The sequence below is a fragment of the Camellia sinensis genome, chromosome 6 (genome assembly GCF_055761805.1).
Source record: "Camellia sinensis isolate YWXY chromosome 6, ASM5576180v1, whole genome shotgun sequence".
Lineage (NCBI taxonomy): Eukaryota > Viridiplantae > Streptophyta > Magnoliopsida > Ericales > Theaceae > Camellia > Camellia sinensis.
This window is the reverse complement of record NC_138966.1, coordinates 175337308-175354444: the sequence shown is the minus strand read 5'-3', so window position 1 is coordinate 175354444 and position 17137 is coordinate 175337308. Positions and strand designations below refer to the sequence as shown.

Here is a 17137-nt window from a genome sequence, read left to right as displayed (position 1 = left end):
TTAAATTATAAAAATAAATTCATAAAACACCACAAAATGAGGCACAACAGTCAGCGACCCCAATTCCTATTCGAAATTAACATTTGCATATCATAAATCAAAATGAAATGAAGATGCCATGTTCTAAGGTGAATCCGGGTCCTCGGTCGCGCTCCTCTGCCGTCGTCCCTGTCGCCCTCCAAAACGACGTCGTTTTGGAGTTTTTTTTTTTTTTTTCACTTCGGTCTGTGTTTGGTTAAAACAGTGGCCCTAATGGCCCTAATTTCCTTTTTTGGATAAGTTTGTTTTTTTTTTTTTTTTTTTTTTGGAAAATGATTGGTGACCCTAAAAAAGTTGCCCCTAATACCCCTAATTTTCATTTTTGGAAACTGTTTTTTTTTTTCTTTCTTTTTTCCTTTTTTTTTTTTTTTTTTTTTACCAAAAGTGGAATTTCGGGGCATTCGAGCCCCGAAATTACGGGCCCTCAATCAGCGCCGTTTTTTTTTTGCCTTGTTTTTTTTTTTTTTTTTTTTTTGCCTTATATGGAAATTTTGAGCCCTTAGGGCCACTAAATTTCGAGCAACGAAATAGCACCGTTTGAAGAAAACCAGAGGCCTCTTCTTCTTCTGCAGAACAGAAACCAGAGGGGAGGGGAGGGGAAGAAGAGAGAGAGGAAGGGAGAAGAAGAAGGGTGGTGGGAGGGGAGCCGCCGTGTATTTTTTTTTTTTCTTTTCTTCTTCTTCTTTCTCTTCAGTCTATGCTGAGGACTTTTCTTCTTCTTCTTTCGAACTCTCTCTCTCCTCTCCCACTACGCTCCACCTCCTCCACCCTCGCCATCACTTCCTCTACCGTCTGCGTCATCGTCGCCGGCCAACCCACCCAAACAATTCAATGCTACAAAAACTCCCACACCCTTCCCATCTCCCCCAACATCTTTTTTTTCAATTAAAAAAAAAAAAACAAAGACCGAAATTATTCTGGGTTTGAAATTATTCTGGGTTTGATGATGATGATGAAATTTGATTTTAGTTCTTGGGTTTGAAATTTTGGGTGGGTAAAAAAAAAGATGAAGCAGAGAAATTATTCTGGGTTTGATGATGATGATTATTCTGATGATGAAATTAGTTCTTGGGTTTGTGGGTAAAAAAAAGATGAAGCAGAGAGGTTTCCTTGTGGGATATTGAAGAATAACAGTAGAGTTGTTTGTTGGGGAGAGAGTGAAATTGGAGATGAGATTCAGAGGGAGTTTGGTAATCTTACCATGTGGGGTGTCTCATGCTTGTGGATTGACACAGACTGGGATTTTGATCTTCAAAGGAAGCAATTCAAGTGGACAGCTTGATGTTCCTTCTCATTTACCATTCGAATTTGAAGGTATTGCAATGGGTTCAAATCATAGCTGTGCAATTCAGAGCAAAAATGGGTTGGTTCTGTGTTGGAGAGGAGGGTCAAGAGAAAGAAGAAGACGGAAAAAAAAAAAAAAAAAAAAAAAAACCTCCAAACGACGTCGTTTTGGAGGGCGACAGGCGAGTGCGACAGAAGATCCGGATTCGTTTTAAGGTTGTGAGACTGTGAGAATATATTTTGTATATATGGCATTGTATATATTAGGAATAGGTAAGAATAAGGCAAGGTTGTGGTGTAAGTAAACAGGAAACTTTGTATTTCCTTTTTCAATCATAGATTTAGGTATGTCCCATGGGTAACAATATTTGATAACATTTTGAGGAGCCCTGTACTCATTCATTGTACTTATTTTGCATATTAATCAGAGTCCAACTTTTGAAAGTCCTAGAGGCGGAAAAGTGTACTGCAGAAAGAAGAAGGCATGGCCTTTGCACATGTAGTAGCTGCTGTTTTTTACATTGATCACATGGCGCCACTGGTGTTATTTGCTGAATGCCTTGGAGCCTCGCGTTTAATGTAAGCAGCAATTCCTTGTTTGCAGATGTTGATTGCCATCCCCCACCTCCTCACCTTTCTTACTGATTTTCTTCTGCTTTTTTCTTTTTTAATTCACGTTTGTGCTCATGCAGCCCACTTCGATATTGCATTGAATGGAGCTTTTTATTCCCTCATTTCCACAATTGTCACACCAGTTTTTCTTTGTAGATACCATTTTTTTGTATGATGTTAGATTTGCCCATGCTACAGGGATGCATGCTCGTGGTTCATAGATCTGTGGAAGGGAAAGCATGAGACTGGACAGTGGCTTGAAATTGAAGCAGCAGAAGCAATGTCCAACAGATCAGACTTCTCTGCCATGAATGCATCAGGCATTATGCTTTCTAGCATGGCCAACAAACAGAATGAATCACATGGTGACTTGGCTTCAGAGGACAATGGAAAAGCAGCCATTGATGCAAGTGCAGGTATGTACACCAAGTCATAAATGAGTGGTCCTACCAACAAAAGATGTTATCCTTTCTTTCTTCTGATCATATCACAGATTTCACTGGACTCCCCCTATTCCATTTACACCGTTCCTTCAAATTTCACACCGGTTTGGTAGATTTCAGGGCTTTAAAGGATTAAGCGATGAACATGAAGCTTGTACTCTGCTGCAGTAGATGCTGAATATATTAATTTTTAAATTTAATTTATTTTTTATGGTATTGAGTTACATTCAAAATTCTGGGCAGGCGACAAAACCGTGACTGATGCTAATGAGGAAAGAGCAATTGTTCTTTACAAGGTAACTCCACATCAAATCAGGTATTGTCTTCAAATGTTGGACTTATCATATATGCAATCATAATATGGTTTCTTGTACTGGCAGCCTGATTCGCATCCACCTGAGGCAAATGGTTCCATCGCACAGGAAGGAAATTCAAAGTATATTCTAGTGCTACAATGGGTGATAAAATTATCTGTGAAATTTCTTTTGTTACTCAAGGGTTTAAACATTAGGGTGGTTGTAATTTTTCTCTAATAATTCTAAATTGATTTTCATTGATATAGATGGTTATAATATACTTTGCTGGGTGCACTGATAAGTATGAACTAAATCTGGACATAACCAATGTCAAATGGTATCCAATAAGCACAATTTAATATTAATTGGAATGTCAAAATAGTGCAGCAAGGTTCCCATAATTATGCTTGTATTGCATCATTGGGCACCCATATACACAGAATAGATTCCTGCAGCCTCTATCTTTAAATTTGTCTCAAGTTTTCCTTATGTCACAAAACTGCTTTGGATTCAATACCATTTCATTTCTGCTTGACATGTAAAGTATACTTGTATTGCTACCTTTTAGTTTGAATGCTGAAGAGGTAAATGCAACTCAATGATCTTTTTGTCCACAAGAAGGAACGTGGAAACTTTGATTACAGTGGTATGGGTGAAATGTGTCTTCAAGTGTGTTTCACAAAATCTCATTTGCTGCTGCACAGTTGTGTTCAAGTGGCTAGATTCTGGAGTTTTGTTTTATTTATTTATTGTCTTTTTATGCCTGTCTGTTTCCAAGTGCAATCGCTGTGTGTGTCCCCATGGATATGGCGCCTAAGCTATTTGCCTGAATGTAGTGTAGTTACTAGAATATCTCTATGGATGATTCTATTCCATGTCACTTATTTGCTCTAGCCTAAGTATTGTCTTTGATAGTGGTTCAGTACCTTACACCTACCTATATAGTGGTGGGCCAGCCTAATGACATAAGTTGTATAAATATACACGCACACACACAAAAGTCTCATTATTGTGTGGGGAAACCTGATAATTCATTGATATTGGTTCTGCATTATTTGCTTTCTCATTCATACTCATATAAATTTGTGAAATGTCCAGATGTTTCTTTCTCAAGAATGAACCAATTTTATTTGAAATAAACATTTGCATATCACAAATCAAAATGAAATGAAGATGCCATGTTTTAAGGTTGTGAGACATGTTGTCATCTGCTTGTATGTCCAATGGGTAACAATATTTGAAAACATTTTGAGGAGCCCTGTACTCATTGTACTTATTTTGCATATTTAATCAGAGTCCAACTTTTGAAAGTCCTAGAGACACAGAGAAGTGTACTGCAGAAAGAACAAGGCATGGCCTTTGCACGTGCAGTAGCTGCTGGTTTTGACATTGATCACATGGCACCACTGGTGTCATTTGCTGAATGCTTTGGAGCCTCGCGTTTAATGTAAGCAGCAATTCCTTGTTTGCAGATGTTGATTGCCATCCCCCACCTCCTCAACCCCTTTCTTACCGATTTTCTTCTTCTTTTTTCTTTTTTAATTCACGTTTGTGCTCATAGAGCCCACTTCGATATTGCATTGAATGGAGCTTTTTATTCCCTCTTTTCCACAATTGTCACACCAGTTTTTCTTTGTAGATACCATTTTTTTGTATGATGTTAGATTTGCCCATGCTACAGGGATGCATGCTCGAGGTTCGTAGATCTGTGGAAGGTAAAGCATGAGACTGGACAGTGGCTTGAAATTGAAGCAGCAGAAGCAATGTCCAACAGATCAGACTTCTCTGCCATGAATGCATCAGGCATTATGCTTTCTAGCATGGCCAACAAACAGAATGAATCACATGGTGACTTGGCTTCAGAGGACAATGGAAAAGCAGCCATTGATGCAAGTGCAGGTATGTACACCAAGTCATAAATGAGTGGTCCTACCAACAAAAGATGTTATCCTTTCTTTCTTCTGATCATATCACAGATTTCACTGGACTCCCCCTATTCCATTTACACCGTTCCTTCAAATTTCACACCGGTTTGGTAGATTTCGGGGCTTTAAAGGATTAAGCGATGAACATGAAGCTTGTACTCTGCTGCAGTAGATGCTGAATATATTAATTTTTAAATTTAATTTATTTTTTATGGTATTGAGTTACATTCAAAATTCTGGGCAGGCGACAAAACCGTGACTGATGCTAATGAGGAAAGAGCAATTGTTCTTTACAAGGTAACTCCACATCAAATCAAGTATTGTCTTCAAATGTTGGACTTATCATATATGCAATCATAATATGGTTTCTTGTACTGGCAGCCTGATTCGCATCCACCTGAGGCAAATGGTTCCATCGCACAGGAGGGAAATTCAAAGTATATTCTAGTGCTACGATGGGTGATAAAATTATCTGTGAAATTTCTTTTGTTACTCAAGGGTTTAAACATTAGGGTGGTTGTAATTTTTCTCTAATAATTCTAAATTGATTTTCATTGATATAGATGGTTATAATATACTTTGCCGGGTGCACTGATAAGTACGAACTAAATCTGGACATAACCAATGTCAAATGGTATCCAATAAGCACAATTTAATATAAATTGGAATGTCAAAATATTACGGCAAGGTTCCCATAATTATGCTTGTATTGCATCATTGGGCACCCATATACACAGAATAGATTCCTGCAGCCTCTATCTTTAAATTTGTCTCAAGTTTTCCTAATGTCACAAAACTGCTTTGGATTCAATACCATTTCATTTCTGCTTGACATGTAAAGTATACTTGTATTACTATCTTTTAGTTTGAATGCTGAAGAGGTAAATGCAACTCAATGATCTTTTTGTCCACAAGAAGGAACGTGGAAACTTTGATTACAGTGGTATGGGTGAAATGTGTCTTCAAGTGTGTTTCACAAAATCTCATTTGCTGCTGCACAGTTGTTGTGTTCAAGTGGCTAGATTCTGGAGTTTTGTTTTATTTATTTATTGTTTTTTTATGCCTGTCTGTTTCCAAGTGCAATCGCTGTGTGTGTCCCCATGGATATGGCGCCTAAGCTATTTGCCTGAATGCAGTGTAGTTACTAGAATATCTCTATGGATGATTCTATTCCATGTCACTTATTTGCTCTAGCCTAAGTATTGTCTTTGATAGTGGTTCAGTACCTTACACCTACCTATATAGTGGTGGGCCAGCCTAATGACATAAGTTGTATAAATATACATGCACACACACAAAAGTCTCATTATTGTGTGGGGAAACCTGATAATTCATTGATATTGGTTCTGCATTATTTGCTTTCTCATTCATACTCATATAAATTTGTGAAATGTCCAGATGTTTCTTTCTCAAGAATGAACCAATTTTATTTGAAATAAACATTTGCATATCACAAATCAAAATGAAATGAAGATGCCATGTTTTAAGGTTGTGAGACATGTTGTCATCTGCTTGTATGTCCAATGGGTAACAATATTTGAAAACATTTTGAGGAGCCCTGTACTCATTGTACTTATTTTGCATATTTAATCAGAGTCCAACTTTTGAAAGTCCTAGAGACACAGAAAAGTGTACTGCAGAAAGAACAAGGCATGGCCTTTGCACGTGCAGTAGCTGCTGGTTTTGACATTGATCACATGGCACCACTGGTGTCATTTGCTGAATGCTTTGGAGCCTCGCGTTTAATGTAAGCAGCAATTCCTTGTTTGCAGATGTTGATTGCCATCCCCCACCTCCTCAACCCCTTTCTTACCGATTTTCTTCTTCTTTTTTCTTTTTTAATTCATGTTTGTGCTCATAGAGCCCACTTCGATATTGCATTGAATGGAGCTTTTTATTCCCTCTTTTCCACAATTGTCACACCAGTTTTTCTTTGTAGATACCATTTTTTTGTATGATGTTAGATTTGCCCATGCTACAGGGATGCATGCTCGAGGTTCGTAGATCTGTGGAAGGGAAAGCATGAGACTGGACAGTGGCTTGAAATTGAAGCAGCAGAAGCAATGTCCAACAGATCAGACTTCTCTGCCATGAATGCATCAGGCATTATGCTTTCTAGCATGGCCAACAAACAGAATGAATCACATGGTGACTTGGCTTCAGAGGACAATGGAAAAGCAGCCATTGATGCAAGTGCAGGTATGTACACCAAGTCATAAATGAGTGGTCCTACCAACAAAAGATGTTATCCTTTCTTTCTTCTGATCATATCACAGATTTCACTGGACTCCCCCTATTCCATTTACACCGTTCCTTCAAATTTCACACCGGTTTGGTAGATTTTAGGGCTTTAAAAGATTAAGCGATGAACATGAAGTTTGTACTCTGCTGCAGTAGATGCTGAATATATTAATTTTTAAATTTAATTTATTTTTTATGGTATTGAGTTACATTCAAAATTCTGGGCAGGCGACAAAACCGTGACTGATGCTAATGAGGAAAGAGCAATTGTTCTTTACAAGGTAACTCCACATCAAATCAAGTATTGTCTTCAAATGTTGGACTTATCATATATGCAATCATAATATGGTTTCTTGTACTGGCAGCCTGATTTGCATCCACCTGAGGCAAATGGTTCCATCGCACAGGAAGGAAATTCAAAGTATATTCTAGTGCTACGGTGGGTGATAAAATTATCTGTGAAATTTCTTTTGTTACTCAAGGGTTTAAACATTAGGGTGGTTGTAATTTTTCTCTAATAATTCTAAATTGATTTTCATTGATATAGATGGTTATAATATACTTTGCTGGGTGCACTGATAAGTACGAACTAAATCTGGACATAACCAATGTCAAATGGTATCCAATAAGCACAATTTAATATAAATTGGAATGTCAAAATAGCACGGCAAGGTTCCCATAATTATGCTTGTATTGCATCATTGGGCACCCATATACACAGAATAGATTCATGCAGCCTCTATCTTTAAATTTGTCTCAAGTTTTCCTAATGTCACAAAACTGCTTTGGATTCAATACCATTTCATTTCTGCTTGACATGTAAAGTATACTTGTATTACTATCTTTTAGTTTGAATGCTGAAGAGGTAAATGCAACTCAATGATCTTTTTGTCCACAAGAAGGAACGTGAAAACTTTGATTACAGTGGTATGGGTGAAATGTGTCTTCAAGTGTGTTTCACAAAATCTCATTTGCTGCTGCACAGTTGTTGTGTTCAAGTGGCTAGATTCTGGAGTTTTGTTTTATTTATTTATTGTTTTTTTATGCCTGTCTGTTTCCAAGTGCAATCGCTGTGTGTGTCCCCATGGATATGGCGCCTAAGCTATTTGCCTGAATGCAGTGTAGTTACTAGAATATCTCTATGGATGATTCTATTCCATGTCACTTATTTGCTCTAGCCTAAGTATTGTCTTTGATAGTGGTTCAGTACCTTACACCTACCTATATAGTGGTGGGCCAGCCTAATGACATAAGTTGTATAAATATACACGCTCACACACAAAAGTCTCATTATTGTGTGGGGAAACCTGATAATTCATTGATATTGGTTCTGCATTATTTGCTTTCTCATTCATACTCATATAAATTTGTGAAATGTCCAGATGTTTCTTTCTCAAGAATGAACCAATTTTATTCGAAATAAACATTTGCATATCATAAATCAAAATGAAATGAAGATGCCATGTTTTAAGGTTGTGAGACATGTTGTCATCTGCTTGTATGTCTAATGGGTAACAATATTTGAAAACATTTTGAGGAGCCCTGTACTCATTGTACTTATTTTGCATATTTAATCAGAGTCCAACTTTTGAAAGTCCTAGAGAGACGGAGAAGTGTACTGCAGAAAGAACAAGGCATGGCCTTTGCACGTGCAGTAGCTGCTGGTTTTGACATTGATCACATGGCACCACTGGTGTCATTTGCTGTTGTTGGGAGAGATTCAACTGAAGGACAAGACGGGAGGATTACTGAATTCCATAAAGCTAGTGGAAACGTGGCTCGGATGTTGAGGGCATCAAATGATGAAGGTTTAATTTCTAGAGGAGAGGGTCATTATGGAGATGGTATAGGATCAACTGATGACCAAATGGATATACGATTTATAGAAACAAATGGAAGAAAGGTTTTGTATAGGAACAATGCAAATGATGATTTTATGATTGTTGGACGAGAAAACCAATCACATTTTTTGAGTTCATCAGATCCGCTGGTTGTAAATGGATTCACGCGTGCCACCAATAATTTGGATGGGAGTTCACCACAAGATATGATTGATGAATCCTTCATAGTTCCATTCCAGTCAATGTCACTAGATCATGTTGGAACTAACGTTAGAACTGCTATTGACATGGATTCTGAGCTTCCTTCAACAATGCAGAGGTCAGAATATAGTTCTAATAGGACTGGAAACCAAATTAACTATGAGCCAGATGATTTGAGCTTCATGCCTGAATGCGGGACAGAAAAAATGACTACTGGATATGACCCTGCTTTGGACTATGAAATGCAGGCTCATGTTGAAGATGCTGCTTCACTGGATAACAGAAATAAGGAAGTTGAAGAAGATGTCAAGCAAGGGTCCAAGAAGTCAGACAAGGATCGGAAGTCAAAAGTTGAAGATGCTTTAGATAAGAAGACTGTGGGACCAATAAGAAAAGGGAAAACTTCAAAAATGCGTCCTTTGGAAGATGCACGAGCTCGTGCTGAAAAACTAAGAGCTTTCAAAGCTGATATCCAGAAAATGAAGAAAAACAAGGTACGTTGCTTATTATACTTCAACACTCTACAACACAGTGAGAAGATGCCCTTTTGCTTTAGCTTCATGTTCTTATAGTTACAGTGCAATTTTTCTTTTGCCAGCTTAGCATGTTTGTCATTCCAATGGACTTCTTATATCTTCAAGTTGTTTCTTTTACAGGAAGAGGAATATCGCAAGCGACTGGAAACTTTGAAGATGGAGAGGGAAAAGAGAATTGCAGCAAGAACTGCTCAGTTGGCATCCTCACAGAAAACCCGAAAACAATTGCCAACAAAACTTGCGCTAAGCTCTGTCAAAGGAACAAACGACGACCAACACAAACCAGTAATTGATAAGACAGTTTTTATTGTACATTCAAATCCACTTTTCCTTTGCCAAAATTGTTTTATACTGCATTGAATCTTGTCTCATAGTTAACTAAGCATGTGAAACTATGAACTCTTGTAGTTATATTTAAGTAGCAAACAAAAATCAGACATTGAAATGGTTAGTGTACAGAGCATCTAAGAGTACATCACTAGATGTCTATCAGAAACCTAAACATGCGCTAATTTCTGCTAATTTCTTATGTAATTATTTGGTATTTTGAGAATTTCATGGTGATCGTATGGCAGCATGGATCTTCTAGAGGGATCATACAACACATCACTTTATGATAAAAAATTACTCTGGAGGATCCATACTTCGATGGCATGCCCACCCAATAACAAAGACTATTAAACTCCATGATCCAAAAAAAATAACGCCTGTGGATAATTTCTGCTTTTTTGCACTTCCAATCACTTTTATCCTAACCAAACTCATGTTTTTATCAAATACAGGCTTGAAGAAACTTATGCTTGTTGCTCCGAAATTATTGAATGATATATATAACAGGATTGGTTATGTTGTTAAAATTTTGCATTTAAGGTGTTTTTTGGGGTGTACATAGAAAAATTCACCATAATTCTGAGACTCCATTAATCAAATCTTCTGATTCTCCAACCCATGTAAATAGTGTGTGTGTACACTCACATGTATGTATAGATTTTGAGAGAGAGAGAGAGTTACCTTGAGCTTGAGATGAAGACCCTTAAACCACATGATTATGCTGAAACTTGAGATATATATGTTTCACCAAATGAATAAATATGGTATTTGAGGATGATAGTAAGATTAAACATTTTGATTTTCAAATCAAAATATAGAGAGATTTTCTTGGGAAGAGATATACTCCCATATAGATCTTGGTTATATATACATTTTTGAAATGTTTTGAAGTCAATGAGGAGATTACAAACTCTGTATCAGAGTCTATTCTTTCTTCTCCAACCACAACTTCTGAGCTTTTAGATGTGCGCACTTTAGGCATGCATATGACACCTAATAAGCAGAATAAAATAAAATTCTATTTCATTCACTTTTCTTTTTCTTTTTTCTTTTTTTTTAAACGTAATATATAATTGATATAATTGGAGTGGGGGAGAGAGTTGCATGCCTGGAATGAATCTGAGAAACCAGTGTCTTTTGGTACCTTGTTGTTGCCTCCTACTGATCGGATGAGCTTCACCATCTCTGCACACAACAGCTCTGTATTCACCCATGTTGGCCATCACAAGCCTCTCCCCATTGATGACTATGGCAGATGCTGAGCCCACTTTCCATGTCTCCTCTGCTTTCTCTGCCTCCCTGATCTTCACTCTTGCGCCCAGATACGCCTTTGTCAGAGTTTCTTTGCTCTTCTTCCTCAACTTAGGCTGTCAAACATTTTTGCATATATGTGGATGAGCAATTCTACATATCCAAAATGGGATCTCATCTTATTGGACCTTTAAAAAATTAGGACCTTCTGTAACATTTTTTTTTTTTAATAAAAAATTTAATCTCCAAGCTTTTTCTTTAGCATATACTTGCCTCTTTGGGCTTCTATCAAACAGACGTGATTGCATGTACTTGGTGACTGCATCTCCAATTTTGGCATTGGAAACTTCAAAAAACGACAACTCAAGATCTTCAATTTGCTCTCTCTGCACCACAACTTTCAAGTGGGGCTCATCATTAGCGATCATCTACATAACCGTGTGACACTGGCACCATCCATGAAGGCCTCTTTCGAAACTCAGTCTCTCTTTTTCCATTACCTGACACATCTCCATTGAAAAATCTTCTCACTCGAAATGCCTGCCCAATTCATTAACAAAATTACCACACAAAATAGAAAGTAACAAAAGAAAATAAAAAAATATATATCATCACATAATGAACAATGTTTTGGAGCCGTCCAATAAAAAATTAATTAACATTGTAGTGATCTGCAGTCTAGTTATATAAATTGTAAGTGGCTTCGAAAAACAATGAAGGAAACATCTAAAAAAAACAAGAAACAAGAAAAATAAACTTGGAAGAGCAAAAAACATTGAAGAATTTTCGTAAGAAAATTGGTTATTTTCGTGAGAAAAAAAAAATCCTGTATTTTTCTAAAGAACTTGAAAGCCAAGCTATCATGTCGACATGGATTGTACAAGAAATTTTGCTTCAATCACTCTCATACTTGACAAATTTAGGAAAAGTTTTGATTTTCTCTCTTTTTCTTCTGTAAATATTTGGTATTTTGAGAATTTCATGGTGATCGTATGGCAGCATGGATCTTCTAGAGTGATCATACAACAACACATGACTTTATGATGAAAAATTACTCTGGAGGATCCATACTTGATGGCATGCCCACTCAATGCAAAGACTATTCAACTCCATGATCCAAAAAAATAAAAACTGTGGATAATTTTTGCTTTTTTGCACTTCCAATCACTTTTATCTTAACCAAACTCATGTTTTTATCAAATACAGGCTTGAAGAAACTCATGCTTGCTGCTCCTAAATTATTGAATAATATATATAACTGGATTGGTTATGTTGTTAAAATTTTGCTTTTAAGGTGCTTTTTGGGGTGTACCTAGAAAAATTCACCATAATTCTAAAACTCCATTAATCAAATCTTCTAATTCTCCAACCCATGTAAATAGTGTGTGTGTACACTCACATGTATATATAGATTTTGAGAGAGAGAGAGTTACCTTGAGCTTGAGATGAAGATCCTTAAACCACATGATTATGCTGAAACTTGAGATGTGTTTCACCAAATGAATATATATGGCATTTGAGGATGATAATAAGATTAAACGTTTTGATTTTCAAATCAAAATATAGAGAGATTTTCTTGGGAAGAGATATATACTCCCATATGGACCTTGGTATATATACGTTTTTGAGATTATTTTGTAGTCAATGAGCAGTTTAATGCTATTAGGAATTTTCAATGCACCTCCTATTTTTGGCCCAAAAAAAAGAAGAAGACTCTTATCTAAATTAATTGCTGCCAACATTTTATGAGTTTTGAATTTCTGATATAAATTTAATCTAGTCATTTTCTTCCTTTTGTTAGACATACATATCACCAATACCTGTTAATTTTTTATTGTTATCTTGTCTGACTTGTGAAATACTTTCAAATTCAACAAAAATTTCACTGGAAAAAAAAATAGCCACATAACATGTCAAATCTTATCAATTTCAAATATGAAAGCTTTATTATTAGGAAAATTACACAAAATAGTGAAAAAAAGAAAAAATATATTTACCATTTGGTGGGACGCTATCTAAAATTACACAACAAATGATAAGGGTGAAATTTAGAGTTACATTTACCATTTTGTCCTCACCACTCACACTACTCTCGCCTCATGCACACGTTTTTATATGTATATGTTTCTTTCTCTCTACCTTGCATACACTTCACACAACACACACTTGTATACCTACATCTCTCTCTACATTTTTTTTTTGTTTTACTTTTTATTTATTTTTTTGATAAAACATATATAGTTTTTTAAATGTTAATCCAATTTTTATAGAATTAATACTATTAAAAAGATATCGATGATACCTGTACAACTAGACTAATATTAAATATATTTAATAAAAAAATTAAAATGAAATAATCACTCTGTTTGGTTATGTTTTCAAAATATTTTTTTAAAAAAATAAAATTAATTTAACAGAAATAAACACTAGTATTTAAAATTCTCAAAATTTACTTTCATTCTTAATAGATGAATGACCCACATAATGAAAATTTCAAAGCATTCATCCTTTTTATATTATTTTCTTATTTATACAAAAGTAATTTTTAAAAATTTTAAAAATTATTTTTTATAATGTCTAGTTTTACCAAATTAAATTTTAGTAGTATTTTAGAAAACTAACAACTACACAGATATCTTGGTTGTTTCCTTTTCACCAAAAGGGCAAGACAATGGTTAATCCAATTAGGGGTGAGCATAGTTCGAATTGGATCAGGTTTGGATAAAATCATGACCAATCCGTTATCTTTGGTTGATGAAAAATTAGAATCAATCTAATCTATTTAAACCGTGGAACCAATCCGAACCAATTCATTTAAATACGGATTAGATCGGTTTAAGACCACAGATTTACATAATTAAATAACAAAAAAATATATATAACACTTTAATTTCATAAAAATATAAATATAGCACCATATTAGTTTCACAATAGCGACACGTCTTTTCATAATAGTAATATACTGTTCTAAAATTTAAATAACTATAAGAAAACTGGTTACACCATAAGTATTTAGACCATTACAACTTAATACTAAAAAGAAGAAAACAAAAGTATAATAAAAGAAAATATTATGCGAGTTTAGGTTTGGATTTTAGTTTTTTATGAAATAAGAGAAGATACTATGTAAAAGGGTGTATAATAAAAATATAGATAATTTGTATACGGTCCGGATCGGTTCCAATCCGGAACCGTGGGATCCAATCCGGAACCAATTCGTAAACTACGGATTTTTAATTTTTCAATTCGAAACCGAATGACGGATTCAAAAAATCAATCCAAATCTACTAAATTAGACTGGACTGGATTAGATTACTTTCACAAATTCTTTACTCAATCCTAAATCCAATGGGTAAAATTTTGTGTACTTCAACCGGAGGTCAAAAGGTTCTCCCGGGCCTTTTCCCAAACTAAGCCTCTGTTGCCTCATATTTCCCAAACTAGGCCTAGTTTTGACAGAATTCCCAAACTAAGCTAAAGCGCTATTACAAATCGCGCTTTAACTGTTTGGAGGCCAAAATTTGATGAATAGTTAAGGTGCTATTGTGAATCGCAAGTTTAATTAATAAAACGCTGTTCGGAATAGCGATGTTAGCCTCAATTATAAAACACTATTATGAATAGCGCTTCATTTGCTATTTTTTCGACCTCAATTATAAAACGCTATTTTGAATAGCGCTTCATTTTCTGATTGGTTTAATAAAGAAAACGCTATTACAAATAGCGAGTTCACTTCTGAATAAAACGCTATTGCAAATAGCGATTTTAATTGTGAATAATGTGATTCATAAAATTTTATTGGCTTTTAAAGCCATTGTCATGTTAAATTTTTTTTTTTCTTTTGTTTTTGTTTTTGTTTTGGTTTAGAAGGTGTAATTCAAAAATTTTACATAATATGAGAAAAACCTCTTTTCATATATTTATTTTACATACTATTTTTCATATATATAATTTTAAAATCATATTCATTTAGATATTATTAAGCCAATCAAGTTCATTTACAAAAGTCATGGTTTCACTGTTCACTATTGTAAGTATGGATTGAAACCACACTTTCACTGTTCATTTAAATTAGATTTAATTTTTTTTTGTAAATATTTTTTTTTCTGTTGTCATTGTTTCGGTGATAATGTAATTTATAAATTTTGTTTGGCTGTACTGAAGTCGTTCTCATATTAAATTTTTTATTTTTTCTTTTGTCTTTGTTTTGGTTTAGAAAATGTAATTCAAAAATTTTTTTGGTCTTTGCTAAAGCCGTTTTCATGTAAATTTTTGTTGTTTATTGTTTTGTGTTTTTTTGGGTTAGAAGGTGATAATGTAATTAATATTTTTTTTTTTTGCTTTACTAAAGTCGTTTTTCATGTAAATTTTTTTTTTCTTGTCTTTGTTTTGAGTTAGAAGGTGTTATTCAGAAATTTATTTTGGCTTTACGAAAGCTGTTTTCATTTAAATATACATATATATTAATCCTTTTGTCTTTGTTTTGGGTTAGAAGGTGAGAATGTAATTCAGAAAACCAGTTTAGTAAAACCGTTTTGTACCCGTTTTCATTAAAAAAAAATATTTTTTTGTTTCGTCTTTGTTATGGGTTAGAAGGTGATATGCATGTTCTACAGTCTGAAGCACACCCACACACTGTGCAGCTCAACGAGCAACGACGAAGGGTGAGACCCGAAGACCACCGTGGAGTAGGCCAAGAAGAAAAAGGCCACAGCGAGAGCTCCTAAAATAAATTTTGTCAACATTTTTGTAATAAATCTTAATACATAATATACAAAGTCACTAATTTACTAAATACTCATACAAGCATGAAAACAACATAACTGAAGTTGCAAATGTAATAGTTTTCAGTTACATAGGTAGTACAGACATAATTCTCCCACAAAAATACATTCTGGACACCATGAACTGAACACATATTACATACATCCTGGACATCCTGAACTGAACACACAATACATAAACATAATAGTTAGACAGACAAACACATAATTCATGACCTAATATTGCATATTAATAGCCGCAACATTTGACAGACACAATACATAAACATAAATATAAACATAAACATAACATAACAGTTATACTTACTCTAACACAAACATTACATATTAATGCATGACCTAATATTGCCGAAGTGTAGACATTAACACCTAATTCGCGCTTAAATCGGCAGGTGGCTCAGAGTCTGAATAATCCGAAAGCTCAGCATCAGAGACAAGCTCAGGATCCTCCATGATACCGTTGATAGCCGCAACATTTGGTTCTGTTCTGTTCTGTTCTTCTGGGCATCCTTCTTAACTATGTATAGCTGCATATCGCGGGCTAACCTACGGCGCATTTGAGAAATCTCACGTTGTAGTCTTTCACATAGTCGATCAACATTATCAGGATCTTCCTTTTGGATCTCAATAGAACGTGCTTTTGACACCTTCAGTCGATTTTCCCGACATAATCTTTCCATTTGCACGCGCTCTATAAATAGTGCAGGCCACTTCAGAAGTCTAGCGTTTGCTAAACCATATCCTATTTGATTATCTGATGGATCCTCCACCAAACCACATGGATCTCGATAGTATTTGGGCATGACAAAATGTCGCTTCCCAAACCTATCATGATAAGCACAAGAGGCATCTAACAAAGGAAATGGTGTTTCATCTTCAGCATTGCCACTTCCCCTTCCCCCTCCTCGTCGTGAACTGTCACCCCTTTGCAAGTTCCTACCACCTCTGCGATTCCCACTCCCTCCCATGAACCATGTAGCCATGCTAATTTTTTAAAACAAATAAATGACAATTTCGTAGAGCGAAATGAGTTGTAAGGTTGTGTCTTCACCTTTAGCCGTTTATATAGTTGATTATGAACGGCTTTAGAAAGATGCCTCTGCATCACAATCCCACATATATGAACAAGGTATGAGTGTCACTAGACTGAAAAAACAGAGAAAAGCAAATACTGTATACGAAGTCACGTGACTTGACAATCCATCTGCATATACGGACAAAATAAAGGCATGCTGACTGTAAGGTAAATCAGTGAATTCACTGTTGCCATGTGACATTCTGAATTGAGAATCCCACATATATCAATAAGAGATGAGTTGTCACAGTAATTAAAAAATCGAGAAAAACATCAACT

The 17137-nt window shown here is 35.3% G+C and overlaps 2 protein-coding genes and 1 pseudogene across 4 annotated transcripts; 2 read left to right on the top strand and 1 right to left on the bottom strand.

The window, feature by feature from the left end:
• Positions 1–1214: 1214 nt before the first annotated feature.
• LOC145793070 (uncharacterized) lies at positions 1215–5273 on the top strand. 3 transcript variants are annotated; one of them, XM_082875492.1, is made up of 9 exons: positions 1215–1353; positions 1752–1902; positions 2134–2351; positions 2622–2674; positions 2759–2814; positions 3969–4121; positions 4356–4573; positions 4844–4896; positions 4981–5273. In XM_082875492.1, exons 2-9 carry the CDS (start codon positions 1808–1810, stop codon positions 5131–5133), a joined length of 999 nt encoding a protein of 332 aa, XP_082731618.1. In that variant the 5' UTR covers positions 1215–1353; positions 1752–1807; the 3' UTR covers positions 5134–5273. The 3 variants fall into 3 exon arrangements, with proteins under 3 accessions (XP_082731618.1, XP_082731616.1, XP_082731617.1); XM_082875490.1 differs by having other exon boundaries at positions 1231–1539; XM_082875491.1 differs by having other exon boundaries at positions 1247–1596.
• LOC145793069 (uncharacterized) lies at positions 5257–9869 on the top strand. The gene is made up of 6 exons (XM_082875489.1): positions 5257–6346; positions 6581–6798; positions 7069–7121; positions 7206–7279; positions 8419–9376; positions 9539–9869. The coding sequence occupies exons 1-6, from the start codon at positions 6252–6254 to the stop codon at positions 9776–9778; spliced, it is 1638 nt and encodes a 545-aa protein (XP_082731615.1). The 5' UTR covers positions 5257–6251; the 3' UTR covers positions 9779–9869.
• Positions 9870–9973: 104 nt separating this feature from the next.
• LOC114272754 (putative protein phosphatase 2C-like protein 44) lies at positions 9974–12465 on the bottom strand (annotated as a pseudogene).
• Positions 12466–17137: the final 4672 nt, after the last annotated feature.